Source organism: Hypomesus transpacificus, unplaced genomic scaffold (assembly GCF_021917145.1).
Source record: "Hypomesus transpacificus isolate Combined female unplaced genomic scaffold, fHypTra1 scaffold_127, whole genome shotgun sequence".
Classification (NCBI taxonomy): domain Eukaryota; kingdom Metazoa; phylum Chordata; class Actinopteri; order Osmeriformes; family Osmeridae; genus Hypomesus; species Hypomesus transpacificus.
Window position 1 is genome coordinate 1 of NW_025813704.1, and position 14,589 is coordinate 14,589.

At 48.2% G+C, this 14,589-nt stretch overlaps 1 protein-coding gene across 1 annotated transcript; it reads left to right on the top strand.

The window, feature by feature from the left end:
• The first annotated feature begins 9,414 nt into the window (after positions 1-9,414).
• Positions 9,415-10,658, top strand: LOC124488164 (urotensin-2 receptor). Its single transcript, XM_047050703.1, has one exon. The coding sequence runs from the start codon at positions 9,492-9,494 to the stop codon at positions 10,572-10,574; it is 1,083 nt and encodes a 360-aa protein (XP_046906659.1). The 5' UTR covers positions 9,415-9,491; the 3' UTR covers positions 10,575-10,658.
• Positions 10,659-14,589: the final 3,931 nt, after the last annotated feature.

Consider the following 14,589-nt stretch of genomic DNA (forward strand, 5'->3'; position numbering starts at 1 on the left):
CCACTCAGGTTCTGTTTCAGCCGTCACAGCCAATAGGCTCTCGGGGCTGATCTTGCTCGGTCTTTCATTGGACGGGCCGTAGGGTCACTGGACAGTTGAGGAAGTTAAACTGCACTGAGGCAAAGAAAACAACAACAGGGGAGGGACAGACAGACAGACGGACGAACGGACGAAGGGGGGATAGAGTCCAGGGGTTGGAGAGATGGATGGAGGATGGATGGATGGATGGATGGAAGGAGAGATATTAATAAAGACATGGATGGATAAAGAAGAGGGATGGATGAAGAGATGGATGGATGAAGAGAGGGATGGATGAAGAGATGGATGGATGAAGAGATGGATGGATGAAGAGAGGGATGGATAAAGAGATGGATGGATGAAGAGAGGGATGGATGAAGAGATGGATGGATGAAGAGATGGATGGATGAAGAGATGGATGGATGAAGAAAGGGATGGATGAAGAGATGGATGGATGAAGAGATGGATGGATGAAGGATGAGAGGACAATACAGCCATCTGGTTCTGAGAGAAAGCTGGCTGCCGTAGCAACACAGAGTTGTAGAGGAGCAGCAGTTCTAACACAGGTGATCCACCAGTCAACCAGGTAAACACCAGGTAGCAACACAGAGTTGTAGAGGAGCAGCAGTTCTAACACAGGTGATCCACCAGTCAACCAGGTAAACACCAGGTACATGAACTGAGAAGTAATGTACCAGCAGACTTTAGGTCCAGGAACAGTAACAGTGAATTGGTTAACTACAGCACTGGCCCTTACAGTATTGTAGTATTAGCAGTCCCAAACAGCAGCCTGGACCCTCCCAGAGAGAGACACCAGCCATGACTGAGTGCCAGGGCAGAGCAGCTCCTCCATAAGAAACTGCTTCTCAGAAGGCTGCGGTCCATCAAGACCAAAACCTCACGCCAACAGTTTCTTCCCATCCGCTGTTGGCCTCTTTAACAAGGCCAAGGACTCACACTGACTTTAAATCACAATCTGCACAATGACACCCTGCACATTGCAATTTGCACTATTGTATCGTTCTCTTGCACTATCTGTATTTTTAGGTTAAATTGTAAATTATGGCTACTTATATTTTATATTTTATTCCCCTTAGTATTAGCTAGACCCCCCTAGTATTAGCTAGACTTTGCCCCTTTTGTATAGTTAGTCCACATATTTAAGTTTCAATATTCCTATATGTTTAATGTATGCACCTCCCTGCCAAAGTAAATTCCTTGTTTGTGCAAACATTCATGGAGAATCAAATCCCTTGTGATTCTGATTCTGATTCTCCAATCAAGCTTCAAAGACAGCCCTCCTCCCCTCCTCCCCTCCTCCCCTCCTCCCCTGCTCCCCTGCTCCCCTCCTCCCCTCCTCCCCTCCTCCCCTCCTCCCCTGCTCCCCTCCTCCCCTCCTCCCCTCCTCCCCTCCTTATTTCAGTTGCCCTAAGGGCCCGGGTTTGGACCTGGTCATTAGCTGAACAAAGTGATCTGCAGCCGTGAGAAGAGGCAGGCTTTCACCCCTCCAACTATACCACTTCTTATTTAGTGTCTCCAGTGTGTGTGGGTGTGTGGGTGTGTGGGTGTGTGTGTTTATATGTATGTTTGAGGAAGTGTGTGTGAGGATGTGTGTGCTTGCATGTGTGCGTGTGTCTCCTTGTGCGTGTGTTGGTTTGCGTGTGTGTGTCTAGACGTGTGTGTGAGGATGTGTGTGCTTGCATGTGTGCGTGTGTCTCCTTGTGCGTGTGTTGGTTTGCGTGTGTGTGTCTAGACGTGTGTGTGAGAGAGAGAGATATAAAGGATAACCCAGTGGATGGCTCTCATCAGGGACCTAATGAGTGACCCAGCCCTGACTCCAGCTGATCAAAGCAGAGGCCAAACAAGACCAGGCCCAGAGAGCTCTCAGCCTGGGCCACGGCGACTTACATGAGGCTGGTACTGTTCCACTGATCACTACAGCTCATCTGGTTCAGTCATTCTGGTTCAGTTCAGTTCCTCTGGTGTGAGTTGAGATTTCCTTCAACACTTCTCCTCTGTCTCTCATTCTTTCGCTCTGTTTCTTTCCGTCTCTCCCCCTCATCTCATCTCTCTAACTGAAAGACTCTCTCTACCAGGACTCGGGTCGCTTCTGGTCTCACATGGTGAAACTGTGAATGACCAAATCGCTTTCTCCACTCTCTTTCTATCACACACACACACACGCACACACCAACAGATTTTGGTTTGATGAATGAAATTAGTAAACACAGCTCCACAGCCAAAATCATCCATTATGTTTAAATGTAAAAAGACGGCAACATAGTACAGTCTAAAAAATAATTAGGCTACATTTTTGTCTGAGGCCTTGACTGACAGGTTGGAAATAGACTAGGACACTTTCCTGCATCTCAACACAAATTATGCCATGGAAGGTGGCGGCTTGATTTGATTAACATTGACAAGCTGGCATTGATTCGCCTGTGTACCTGCGCTCTGCTCTAATCACGGCCACTGGCTCCTTTTCAAAATCTAGTCTTGATTATTGGTCTATTCCATAAGTTATCTATGAAGACCGTTTTTGACAGAGAGGTCGATTATAGTGGCGGTTACAGGAGGCGTTCTGTCGAACTTGTCTCCATGCCGGAGGGAAGGGGGGGAGGGGTGGCATGAACGTGACATTCAGTCAAACAAACAGGCTGGAGATAGATTGCACCGCAGAACAATACGCTGTACGTTCGTTATTGTGCGCTTGTTGATTTGAGCTCACGCATATTAACGAGACTCCCAAATCTGAAATTCAGCCACACGATCACAGAGCAGAAGTCAAATTAAATTATATGTAAAAATGTATCAGGTCTTCAAACGCAAACACGGGAGCTAGACGGTGACACTTTTTCAATTATTCGAATTTATCTTGTTTGTTCCAGCCGCTGAAGCCTGGGAAAAAACGCCCTCATTGTTTCTGAAAGATTAATGAAGACCGAAAAGACGTCGTGGATTTTGTAAACAAAAACGTTTTTGCATTCTCAGCAAAAATAAATAAAGAATGTATTTTGTTTCGTTGTCTACTCACAAGTAGAACAAAGAGAAATATGCTGAATTTAATCTTACTCTGACGCTTGTTTTTCCTGCATATTGTAATGTTTGTTTTCACACACACCTGCGAAGTAAACACACTCCTGCCCCACACACACACACACACACACACACACTCCTGCCCCCCCCCACACACACACACACACAACCCCCCCCCCCCCACACACACACACACACAAACTCCCACACACACACACACACACAAACCCCCCCACACACACGCACACACACACACAAACCCCCCCCACACACACACACACACACAAACCCCCCCACACACACGCACACACACACACAAACCCCCCCCCACACACACACACACACACAAACCCCCCCACACACACGCACACACACAAACCCCCCCCCCCACACACACACACATAATCATAATTCCCCAAAGGCAGTTTGCCATGATTGAACCACCCTTTAGAAGGCCTAAGAGCCTGATAATGAACCAGCACTAATAGAGAACAAGTCCTACTGAAACACTCTTAGCCAATCTAAACACTGCATCCATATTCAGTCGTTCCCCAGCTCATTTAGGCCACTCTCGTCCATCCTGTCAACACTAATCACTTTGATGCAGCTTCAGAGTCGACAGAATGATCCTTTTTGGGGTACTGTCACGACCCCACAACCCCAACGACCTATGACCCTCGATCCCTACATGGTGATAGTGTCTTCACAGTCCAGAGATGTCACCCGTGGGTCAGTTTGTCTGGCTGTTAGCCAATCACAGCACTTAACTCTGCTGTGTGGCCCTACTGTTTCAGGTTGTAGCCCATAATAATGTCACAGTCATTCATCTCCATGTCGACACATTTAGCCTTGTGTTAGCTGACGCACACACAACATTAGGCTGAATTATCTGAATAATCCTGCATTGGTTCCTTTTCAACCTATTGGCATTTCGTTTGCATAATTCTGTGGAAAAAAGAAACCTAACCTGTCCAATGTGGCTCGTATTCCTGTTTTTTTGGCGACTGAGGCAGATCTGAGGCACTCTTACAACAGACAGGCAATTCCTGGTTGTCCTTGTCAAACATCTTGGGTTTATGTAGACCTGCAGCACAACTCAGACACTCTATACTCCTGTTTTACCTCCTCCTCGTTCTCCTCCTCCTCCTTTTTCCTTCTCCTCCTTTCCCTCCACTTCCTCCACTACCTCCTCCTCCTTTCCCTCCTCCTCCTTGTTCCCCCCCATCCTCTTCTCCTCCTCTTAACCCCCCCTACCTCCACCTTATTAATCCATGGATCCCAGATCTACAGCACAGCCTGTAGCAAACCTGAAAATATGATTTTTGTCAAAAGCATAAAGCCGCACGTCAACATGCCGTGTGTGTGATGTGAGGGATCCTTGGTTCTCTAAAGGAACCCACAGGCGGTCCCCAGGGGGCCGGGGGACTGTGGAGGGGGGGCTGTGAAGGGGGGGCTGTGAAGGGGGGGCTGTGGAGGGGGGGCTGTGAAGGGGGGGCTGTGGAGGGGGGGCTGTGGAGGGGGGGCTGTGAAGGGGGGGCTGTGGAGGGGGGGCTGTGGAGGGGGGCTGTGGAGGGGGGGCTGTGGAGGGGGGGCTGTGGAGGAGGGGCTGTGGAGGGGGGGCTGTGAAGGGGGGGCTGTGGAGGGGGGGCTGTGGAGGGGGGGCTGTGGAGGGGGGGCTGTGGAGGGGGGGCTGTGGAGGGGGGGCTGTGGAGGGGGGCTGTGGAGGGGGGGCTGTGGAGGGGGGGCTGTGGAGGGGGGCTGTGGAGGGGGGGCTGTGGAGGGGGGGGAGGGCTGTGGAGGGGGGCTGTGGAGGGGGGGCTGTGGAGGGGGGGCTGTGGAGGGGGGGCTGTGGAGGGGGGGCTGTGAAGGGGGGGGCTGTGGAGGAGGGGCTGTGGAGGGGGGGCTGTGGAGGGGGGGCTGTGGAGGGGGGGCTGTGAAGGGGGGGCTGTGGAGGAGGGGCTGTGGAGGGGGGGCTGTGGAGGGGGGGCTGTGGAGGGGGGGGCTGTGGAGGGGGGGAGGGGGGGCTGTGAAGGGGGGGCTGTGGAGGGGGGGCTGTGGAGGGGGGGCTGTGAAGGGGGGGCTGTGGAGGGGGGGGCTGTGAAGGGGGGGCTGTGAAGGGGGGGCTGTGGAGGGGGGGCTGTGAAGGGGGGGCTGTGGAGGGGGGGCTGTGAAGGGGGGGCTGTGAAGGGGGGGCTGTGAAGGGGGGCCGCAGCAGTAATGACATGAACCCTGTAAATACACAGAGCTCACAGGAAGGGGGGGGGGGATAACTTCTGGCAACACTTTCCAGGAACTACAATGTAACTACATCACAACACTTTACTTTTAAGACACACAGATATGCACACACACTCACACACACTCACACACTCCACAGAGGAAAATAGATTAGCCCACTGTTAATTAGATTTCTGTATCCAGATGAACAGACTGTGGGGTCACCTGATAAACTCATTAGCTAAAACACCTGCAGCTCTCAAGGAGAGAGGAGGAGAGTGAGGAGAGGGAGGCAGGGGAAGGAGAGGGAGAGGGGGGAGGAGAGAGGAGGAGAGGGAGGAGAGGGGAGGGGAGAGCGAAAGCAAAAGAGAAACAGTGCATTACCAGTGCACTGTTACAGTACTGTAATAACGAGATAAAGGAAGGTGAACGAGGAAGGGAGGATTGGAGCAGAAGTAGGAGAAACATCTGATCCTTACTGAACAGATAAGCCAGGTTCTATCCTCCGAAAATCAATGAATTTCCGTCATTAATAATTCTGCTCATTCAACATTGACCGTTAATTCCTAAAATATCGGCTTTTTTACATAACGTACATAGAAAACACTTCAAAGGCTTTCTGTTCTTCGGCGTGAATTATGAGTTACTTCTTATCCAAACATAGCTTATTCAAACTCAACCGCATCCATGTAACACAATCTTAATACTTCAACACCCTTGAAGTCAGTTGATGAGCACTTACACAAAAAAAAAAAATATTACAAGCTTCCCTGAGATTCTTTCACAAGGTTCTCATTCCGCACTTTAATAAGACAAGAAAAAAAAGCTAGGAGACTCTGGTCTCTGGTCTCAATAGGTCTGTATGTTTACTGAGAACCCATGGGCTTCAGAGATAGTGTGTGGGCTGAGATAGAGGGGGAGAGGGAGTAGAGGAGGAGGAGGAGGAGAGAGGGGGAGAGAGGGGGTCTGGAGGGCTCCATCAAAATAAAGAGAGAGAGAGAGAGAGAGAGAGAGAGAGAGAGAGAGAGAGAGAGGAGAGAGAGAGAGAGAGAGAGAGAGAGAGAGAGAGAGAGAGAGAGAGGGGATTGGAGTCAGAGTGTAAATCAGGGAGCAACAGAGCAAGTGTTCTGACTCTGACAGCGCCAGCAAACTTCAAGTCCTCTCAATGATTCAGAAAGCTTGAGGGACACTAAATGCATAAAGGTTCTACCATCAACTATCAAAACTCCAGTAGTGATTGGTGAGAAATAAGACAACTGAATGAAGAATTTAATCATCCTTTTTTCTTCAGCTTGAAATGACTTTAGCCTCCAGAGTCTAAGCATTGATTACAAAGTAAATTACAGTAGTTGTGCCGTGATGAAGGGAGGTACTGTAGATAACCATGGAAACTTATCTAGAGGCAGGGAGTGGTGGAATAGTGATGTTGAATCACTGCACAGATAGAGGTGCTGTTATGCCTTCAGAATGGCTTCCATGTTGCTGGTGCAGGTGAGGTCATCAATATATGGATCTGTAATCTATTCAGGATTTGAAGCAGCTGGAGAAGAGGGAGTGGGTGTTCTGGACTGTGCAAACATCAAGTCATCTCCTTTGTGTTGTTGATGTTCAGGCTGTACTCCTGAAACATGAAAAACTTTGGTCAGGCAGTGTCTTCAGTAAACAAATACACAGCAAACATTGTCTGAGTGTATAGCACAGAACCAAGTACGTGCATACTACTTGAGTATGCAGTATATATTATTTAAGATGTTTCCATGACGTTCCTATCCTTCTGCCTATGGAGAACTGAGATGGCAGGAATGTGACAGTCCCACAGAGAGTCACTGACACCATGGAGGAAGAAGGGATGAGCCTTCACACACAGAGAGAGAGAGAGAGAGAGAGAGAGAGAGAGAGAGAGAGAGAGAGAGAGAGAGAGAGAGAGAGAGAGAGAGAGGAGCGATGGGGAGGGCATGGAGGTGGAGAGAGAGAGAGATGGGGAGGGTGAGTAGGAGAGAGCAGAAAACAGGGAAAAAGCGTGAAAGAACAAGAGAGAGACAGAGAGACTAACAGAAAGACAGACAGACAGACAGACAGATAGACTCAGTAACATCTCCACTCAGCTCTGCCCCGCTTGAAGCTTTCCCTCCAGCCTTAGTTCCTCTTTCTTCCCGCTCTCTCTCTCCTTCCTTCCCTGTCTTCCTCCTCCTCATCCTCGATTCTCTCCTCCTTTCTCCTCACCATCTGTTTTCCTCTCCGCTCTCTTGCCCTTCTGCCACTCCATTCTTCAGGCTCTAATTAAATGTCTCGATTCATTAACTGTAGTAAGTCTTCAATAATCTAACACAGTCAGCTCTCTGAAGATGATGATTAAGATGATCTCTTCCAGGCTCTCTTAACTCCAGGTATTTTTAACCCTCCCTGCCGTCCTCTCTCTTAACTCACAATGGATGAAGGGTATTTGTTATAGCCGTTAAAAACGACACAGGACAGTCAGTGGTGTGCTGGGGAACACAGAGGAAGAGTTCTGTGTTGGTGCTGATGGTACAACATACCTCACTAAGTTGACCTCAGTACTGTATATCCACACCCATCTCAGCAGTTACTCACGACTGCGTTTGTCTCCAAACAAACAAACCTGCTCCACGGCCTGGAAACCTCTTATTGACACAGCCGAGGGCTGAATCACATCGCAGGCACAGTGAGGTGGGTAGATAAGGTTACAGGTCAGAATAATTGACTGAGGGTCTAAAGATTGCAGGTTCAAATCCCAGGTGTCCTTCAGCCTCGCCACGCTGATATTCCCTTTCCGGTCTTCAGGTCTCCACACACACACACACACACACACACAATCACCACGGCGACCTCCTAGATCAAAGAGACAAGCCTCCAACATCCTCCCTCATCCTGAATATCTACCAGTCTGAGAGACCCTCAACACTGAACACAAGCCAACTTCATTTGCTGTAGCCTGAGCTGACCCCGGGCTCCTGTAACCAGGCATCAGTGCACACGGCCATACTCACATGCTACTTGGATGAATGTGAGATGTTTTTTAAATATACTGTATGTATAAAGTATCTGGGATGAAGGTGATGAGTCTGTGGGTGAACTTTAAAAAGACACACAGTGCTGTGTAATTCCACTCTGGCTTTCAACAATTTACCTTTTTGAACACCAGGCCTAATAAAAAATATGTATTACATTGTTTTCCTACCAATACACACCCCAGGGACAGTTGAACCAAAAGGTATTTGATATTGAGAATAAAATAGTATTTTCTGGTACTCTTATTAAATACAAAAATTTTATACATGTATATATGCATACATACACCCTGCATATTTTTTAACCTCTAAAAAGAATAATTTGAAGACTCAAACTCGGAACGCACCGGATAAATTGGGTTGAAACATTAAACAGCCGCTTTAAAAGGAGTGTCATGAAAAGCCCTCCGCCATGGGATGAGTCTATTGAAGACTGAGAAAACTAATTTCACCCCAGTCAACGGGGGACGCGGACTGCGAAATATACTGGAGCGTTATGACACGCGCTCGGTTGTGCTAACTACGCACATCAGTGTAGATCCAGAGCGAGAACATTCTAATTATCAGACCCAGCTCAAGTGATCTTGGCGATTTACAGCCGACAAAAGCGAAAAAAAGGAGATCACAATTTTGACAGAATAGAAGTTGCCTAGCTAGGTCAAATATTCATGACTGACCTTGAAACTCTGTGCGTAAAAGTGAGCCGCAGACTGACTTCACTTTTTCCTCGACGAGTGCCACGTGTCCACCGTTAAATGAATCGATTTAACCATAACCCCAAACAACAATTTTATTGCATGTCGTTAAGAAGCAGCTGAACCACTCCTTACACCTTCTCCTCTTTGCATACCTCAAGATAATTAGTTTCGCTCACCCCACCATAGCTTTCTGTCATCAAATCAATCGAACGAAGAAACCAACAAACATATATTTACACAAACGTTTTTATTTCAGACTGATGTTTTCCCTCGATATATTCAAGTAAACTCATCCGCGTGAGAAGTGTTAGGTGGGTGACGTCAGGAGCCCATGGCAGAGACACCGCGCACACCGCTACCGACACTGTCAACACAACCTGTGCCACTTCACTGCCTGTCTGCACCGATCTGAAAAACTCCTCCACAGAACCGGAACAGAACCGGGACAGAACCGGGACTGCAACAACAGCAGGAGCTCCATACGGACGGAGCGATGGGGCACAACAAGTCTGGGAGTGTGAACGTCAACCCGCCGTCCAGCAGCGGAGCTGTGGACGAGCTCATTATAACCTCGACTTTCGGGACGCTTCTATCGGTGGTTTACATCATCGGTGTGTCGGGAAACGTGTACACTCTTGTAGTGATGTGTCATTCCATACGCTTTGCAACCTCGATGTACATATCCATCATTAACCTGGCTCTGGCGGACTTACTCTATCTCTCTACCATCCCGTTCGTGGTCAGCACCTACTTCCTGAAAGACTGGTACTTTGGAGACGTTGGCTGCCGTATCTTACTGAGCCTGGACCTGCTTACCATGCACGCGAGCATCTTCACGCTCACGGTCATGTGCACCGAGCGCTACCTGGCCGTCACCAAGCCCTTGGACACGGTGCGGCGCTCGAAAAGCTACCGGAAAGGGCTCGCGTGGGGCGTGTGGCTGCTGTCCCTGGTGCTAACCTTACCCATGATGGTGATGGTCACTCAGATCACTAAAGACTCTGAGGATGGGGAGGTGAAAAGAATGTGCGCGCCCACCTGGGCGCCGCAAGCGTACAAAATCTACCTGACGGTCTTGTTTAGCACGAGCATCATGGCTCCAGGGCTGATTATCGGCTATCTGTACATGAAGTTGGCCCGCACCTATCTCGAGTCTCAGCGCAACACGGTCATCAATCAAGGCAATAGGCGATCCCCAAAACAGAAAGTTCTGATCATGATCTTCACCATCGTGTTGGTGTTCTGGGCTTGTTTTCTCCCGTTCTGGATTTGGCAGCTCGTCCCACTGTACCACAACAAACCCCTCAGCCTCGCCTCTCACACTCACACCTGTATCAACTACCTGGTGGCCAGCCTCACCTACAGCAACAGCTGCATCAACCCCTTCCTGTACACGCTCCTCACCAAGAACTACCGGGAATACCTGCGAAACAGGCACAAGACGTTTTACCGCTACACATCTTCCTTTAAGCAGCGCCCGCCTAGTTTGTACTCGTGGGGAAAGTCAGCGTCGTCCAGTAACCAGTTTGAGTTACAATCGGAGACGCTGCCCATGAGGACACTGAAGGGACAGTGAGCCAAGATGAAGAGAGAGAGAAAGCGAGAGAGAGAGAGAGAGAGGGAGGGAGAGAAATGAAGAAAGAGCGACTATAGACACACAACAGGTAACTAGCTACTAATCTCTTCATAAACAACAGTGGTCTGCTAATGCGCACGAACGCGGGGCGCGGTGTTCAACAGTTTAGGAACGAGTAACATATTTATATACGATAAACAATCTTTGGTTGTAGTATGCCTGCTCTCTGTATATAATGCACACATATTATGCACTAAAGGAACATTTTAACCTTTTAAGAAACTTCGTATGAATCAAATTAAAATATCAAATCAGCACACACTCTAGATTTTATACAATTAATGTTTCCTCTTATTTGTACAGACTATTATCTCACTGATTCTCTCTCTCACCCAACACCCCCACACCTCCTCCCTCCCCCCAACTCATTCCTTCGCCCCAACACTCTCTCTCCTCCTCTCCCCAACACTCACCCACTCCACAACTCTCCCCTCAACTCACCCCACTCTCTCTTTCTCTCTCACCCCACCACAATCCCCCCCGCCACATTGCAACTTCCTCATCATCACTATTCATTGTTCAAATTTAAATGTCTGAAAATGTGAGTGTCACATCCCATAATGACCAGTAATCCATAATCATTCATGTGTGTCAGTGTTGCCGTGTCTCAGGGGAGACTGTCTGGTCTGGATGCTGTGATCAGGATGTTCCTGTGGGCTGAGCTGGCTGCTAATCAGCCATCTGGAAGCACACTTTGTGTTTTCTGTAATATCCATAATGCGTTCATTAGGATAGCCTCCTGCGATGAGTGGGCGGTGATGTGCTCCGTAGGGACACACAGCGCAACAGTGTGGAGCACCTGGTGGTCTCTCTCCGCACACCCCTCATCTCCCACACACACACACACTCGGACACAGAGCAGCACACACACACTCGGACACAGAGCAGCACACACACACTCGGACACAGAGCAGCACACACACACTCGGACACAGAGCAGCACACACACACTCGGACACAGAGCAGCACACACACACTCGGACACAGAGCAGCACACACACACTCGGACACAGAGCAGCACACACACACTCGGACACAGAGCAGCACACACCTATATCGGGCCTGTGGTGCCACTGCATGTCACTTCAACCTTTGAAAGGGGATTTTAGCTAGATTCACACACACACACACACACAGAGACACACACACACACACAGAGACACACACACAGAGACACACATGCATAAGCATACGCAAGACACATGATCACTGTCACTATCTTTGTCTTTTTATTTGGCTCTCTCCTCCCTCCTCTCTTTAACTCCCTTAGTCGCAGGCTCCTTGAAATCATGTTTTCTAAATCATATCTGAAACAACAACACTTCAGCATTCAATTCAGGTCCAGAGAGACGAATGCCTTGTGTGATAGTGTGTGTGTGTGTGTGTGTGTGTGTGTGTGTGTGATAGTGTGTGTGTGTGTGATAGTGTGTGTGTGTGTGTATCTCATGCATTTATGTATTGTAGCAGAGGAGAAAAGAAATCTTGACAGAAAAATCCCTTGCTCTTTCACCTTCATCTCTTTCTCCCCCCTTTCTCAACCTCTCATTCACTGTCTGTTGCTCTCTCTCTCACAAACACACACACACACACACACTCTCACTCTCTCTCGTGGCCCTTTACTGCTATCATGAGACTGTGACTCTCTCCTCACCCAAGTCAAACAAACACCTTCCACAGTCCTAACCAGACGGACAGTTCCCTCCTTAAAGCTCAGGACCTCACATGCACTCAGCGATGCAGGAAAGATGAATAAAACCATCCTCTACTTCCCATCAGGGGTCCGAGCAGTTCCCAGATAGAGGTAAGCCCTTGATCTGCCACACAGAGATTCACGTAGTCCCCTATAGAGTTGTTAGTGAAAATCCCCGGAACCTCCAGCTATAATCAGTTTTATAATCAGGTTTAAGTGGTTTGGGTTAGCTACTCACACACAGCTGAGCTGCTATCATGAGACAGACATGTTCTGAAACCCAAAACACACGGTCGCGGGAAGCTCACTCGGTAGTCATGACAGCAACGAACCCAAACAAACAAGATATCCAGATAACTTAGACTAATAGTTAACAGATAACTCTTCGGGGTGAGGAAATCGTGCAAACTAGGATGGATCGTGCAGTGACAGCGTCCATCATAACAGCTCTGTCGGGGCTATCAGGGGTCCTTGGAGGAACGAGGGACACGGTAGCTCAGGGCAAACACCAGAAGGGTTGTTTTTTATCAGCCATTGACAGCTGGCGTTGCCCTCTGAATTTGTGTCCCCAGAATGCTTTGCTCACGTCTAGTAGGCTACTTAGACTACGTGTCAGTGGAAAGGAGAGGCAGAGATTTGACGGTTTAAGGGCTTTTTTAATAAGCGGAGACAAATTAAGGAAATAAAATTGGTCTGGTGTGTTAGTTCTCGTACGTTTTCCATCTACGTCAAGTCACCGCAAAGACGGTCCATACAGATTGCTTTCCACTTTGAGAACTCTTCGATAAGACTTGCTGTACGCTAAAGACAGCGTGTTAAGCAAAATCCATCAACCGTTGATATTTTACTAGGTGGAAACTAGATGGATGGCCTGTATTTAGAGGAAACATTAATATGAAGGAAGCAATAGCTGCGAGGGAAAAACCTCTCACAAGGAGCTTAAAGGGGTGTCAATGCACCCGGTGGTGTTTCAAACAGGAAATGAGGTTCAGAACAACAAAAATAATAAAGAAAATTGCATAGTATTCAAGACTCTTGGCGGCATTATGTCCCAGTCCGTTTTATTTGGAGGAGTTTTAGAAAGGTATTATGACTGAAAGGCTTCATATTAAAAATCTTTAATGATCTTGGCTTTCATCGAGGCTGCACTCTGGCTTGGCCTTTTCCTTATGCTATTTCGAGGGGTGGAAACGATAGAAAGACGTACAAGACATCTTTATTATCATTTAGTCTACCTTATTAGGCAGTTGAATTCATGGCAGTCCAACCAGATTTTGGTCAATACTGTCTGAAAACAAACTTCACTCAAAGCTCTCTTTTTAAGATGTATTTTTCATGCTCACTAGATCATATAATTTTTTAGCAACGTGCCCCATTAAAAGCCTCACCTCGACACAAACCCCAGTGTGAAGTCTTCCTCTCTCTTTCTCCTCTACCACACTTGTTCCTAAATGTTTATCCCTCCTTCCATCCCGTCTTTCCGAATGTCACCCTCCTCCATCCACGCTCTCACACTCTCCTCCTGGAAGGCTTCCTTCCCTCTCTCCCTTCCTCCCTCCCTCCATCTCACCTTCTATGTCTCCCTCCTTCCCTTAATCTCTCTCATTCCCTCTCGCTTGATCCCTTCCTCTCCCTCCCTCCATCTCACCCATCTCTCCCTCCTTCCCTTCCTTTCTCCCTTACTCCCTCCATCTCACCCATCTGTCCCTCCTTCCCTTCCTTTCTCCCTTACTCCCTCCATCTCACCTATCTGTCCCTCCTTCCCTCCATCTCTCTTTCCTTCCTCCCCCTCCCCGTCGTTCTAAGAGGAGGTATGATGCCTAAGGCCCCCTGCAGAGTGAGAGGAGGTGGTGATCTGTTTCATCTCAGTACTGATCTCTCTCCCCTCAAACAAAGCACCAGATTTAACGCTGTTAGCAGCTGGAGAACTGCAGAATGCTAAAGGCTCTCTCTCCCTCATTCCATACTTCCACTCTTCACCAAGACAAGACAGGTGTACTTTGAATACATCACAACCACCTCTCTCCCTTCATGTGAACATCAATATTTGGTCATTATTGAAAAATCTGTACATACAGATATGAGTACTGATGTGATGTTGCTGTATTGGCTTGCTGTTCGCTGTAAAACAGGCACTCCATCAACATGTTATCATCTCACAGTGGTTTTCTAAGAAGGGAAACTACACACCTAAGCCACTACCTCACTGTGGACAGAGAAACACATGATTCAATACAACAGACAGGTTTAGGTTTAACTGTCCAA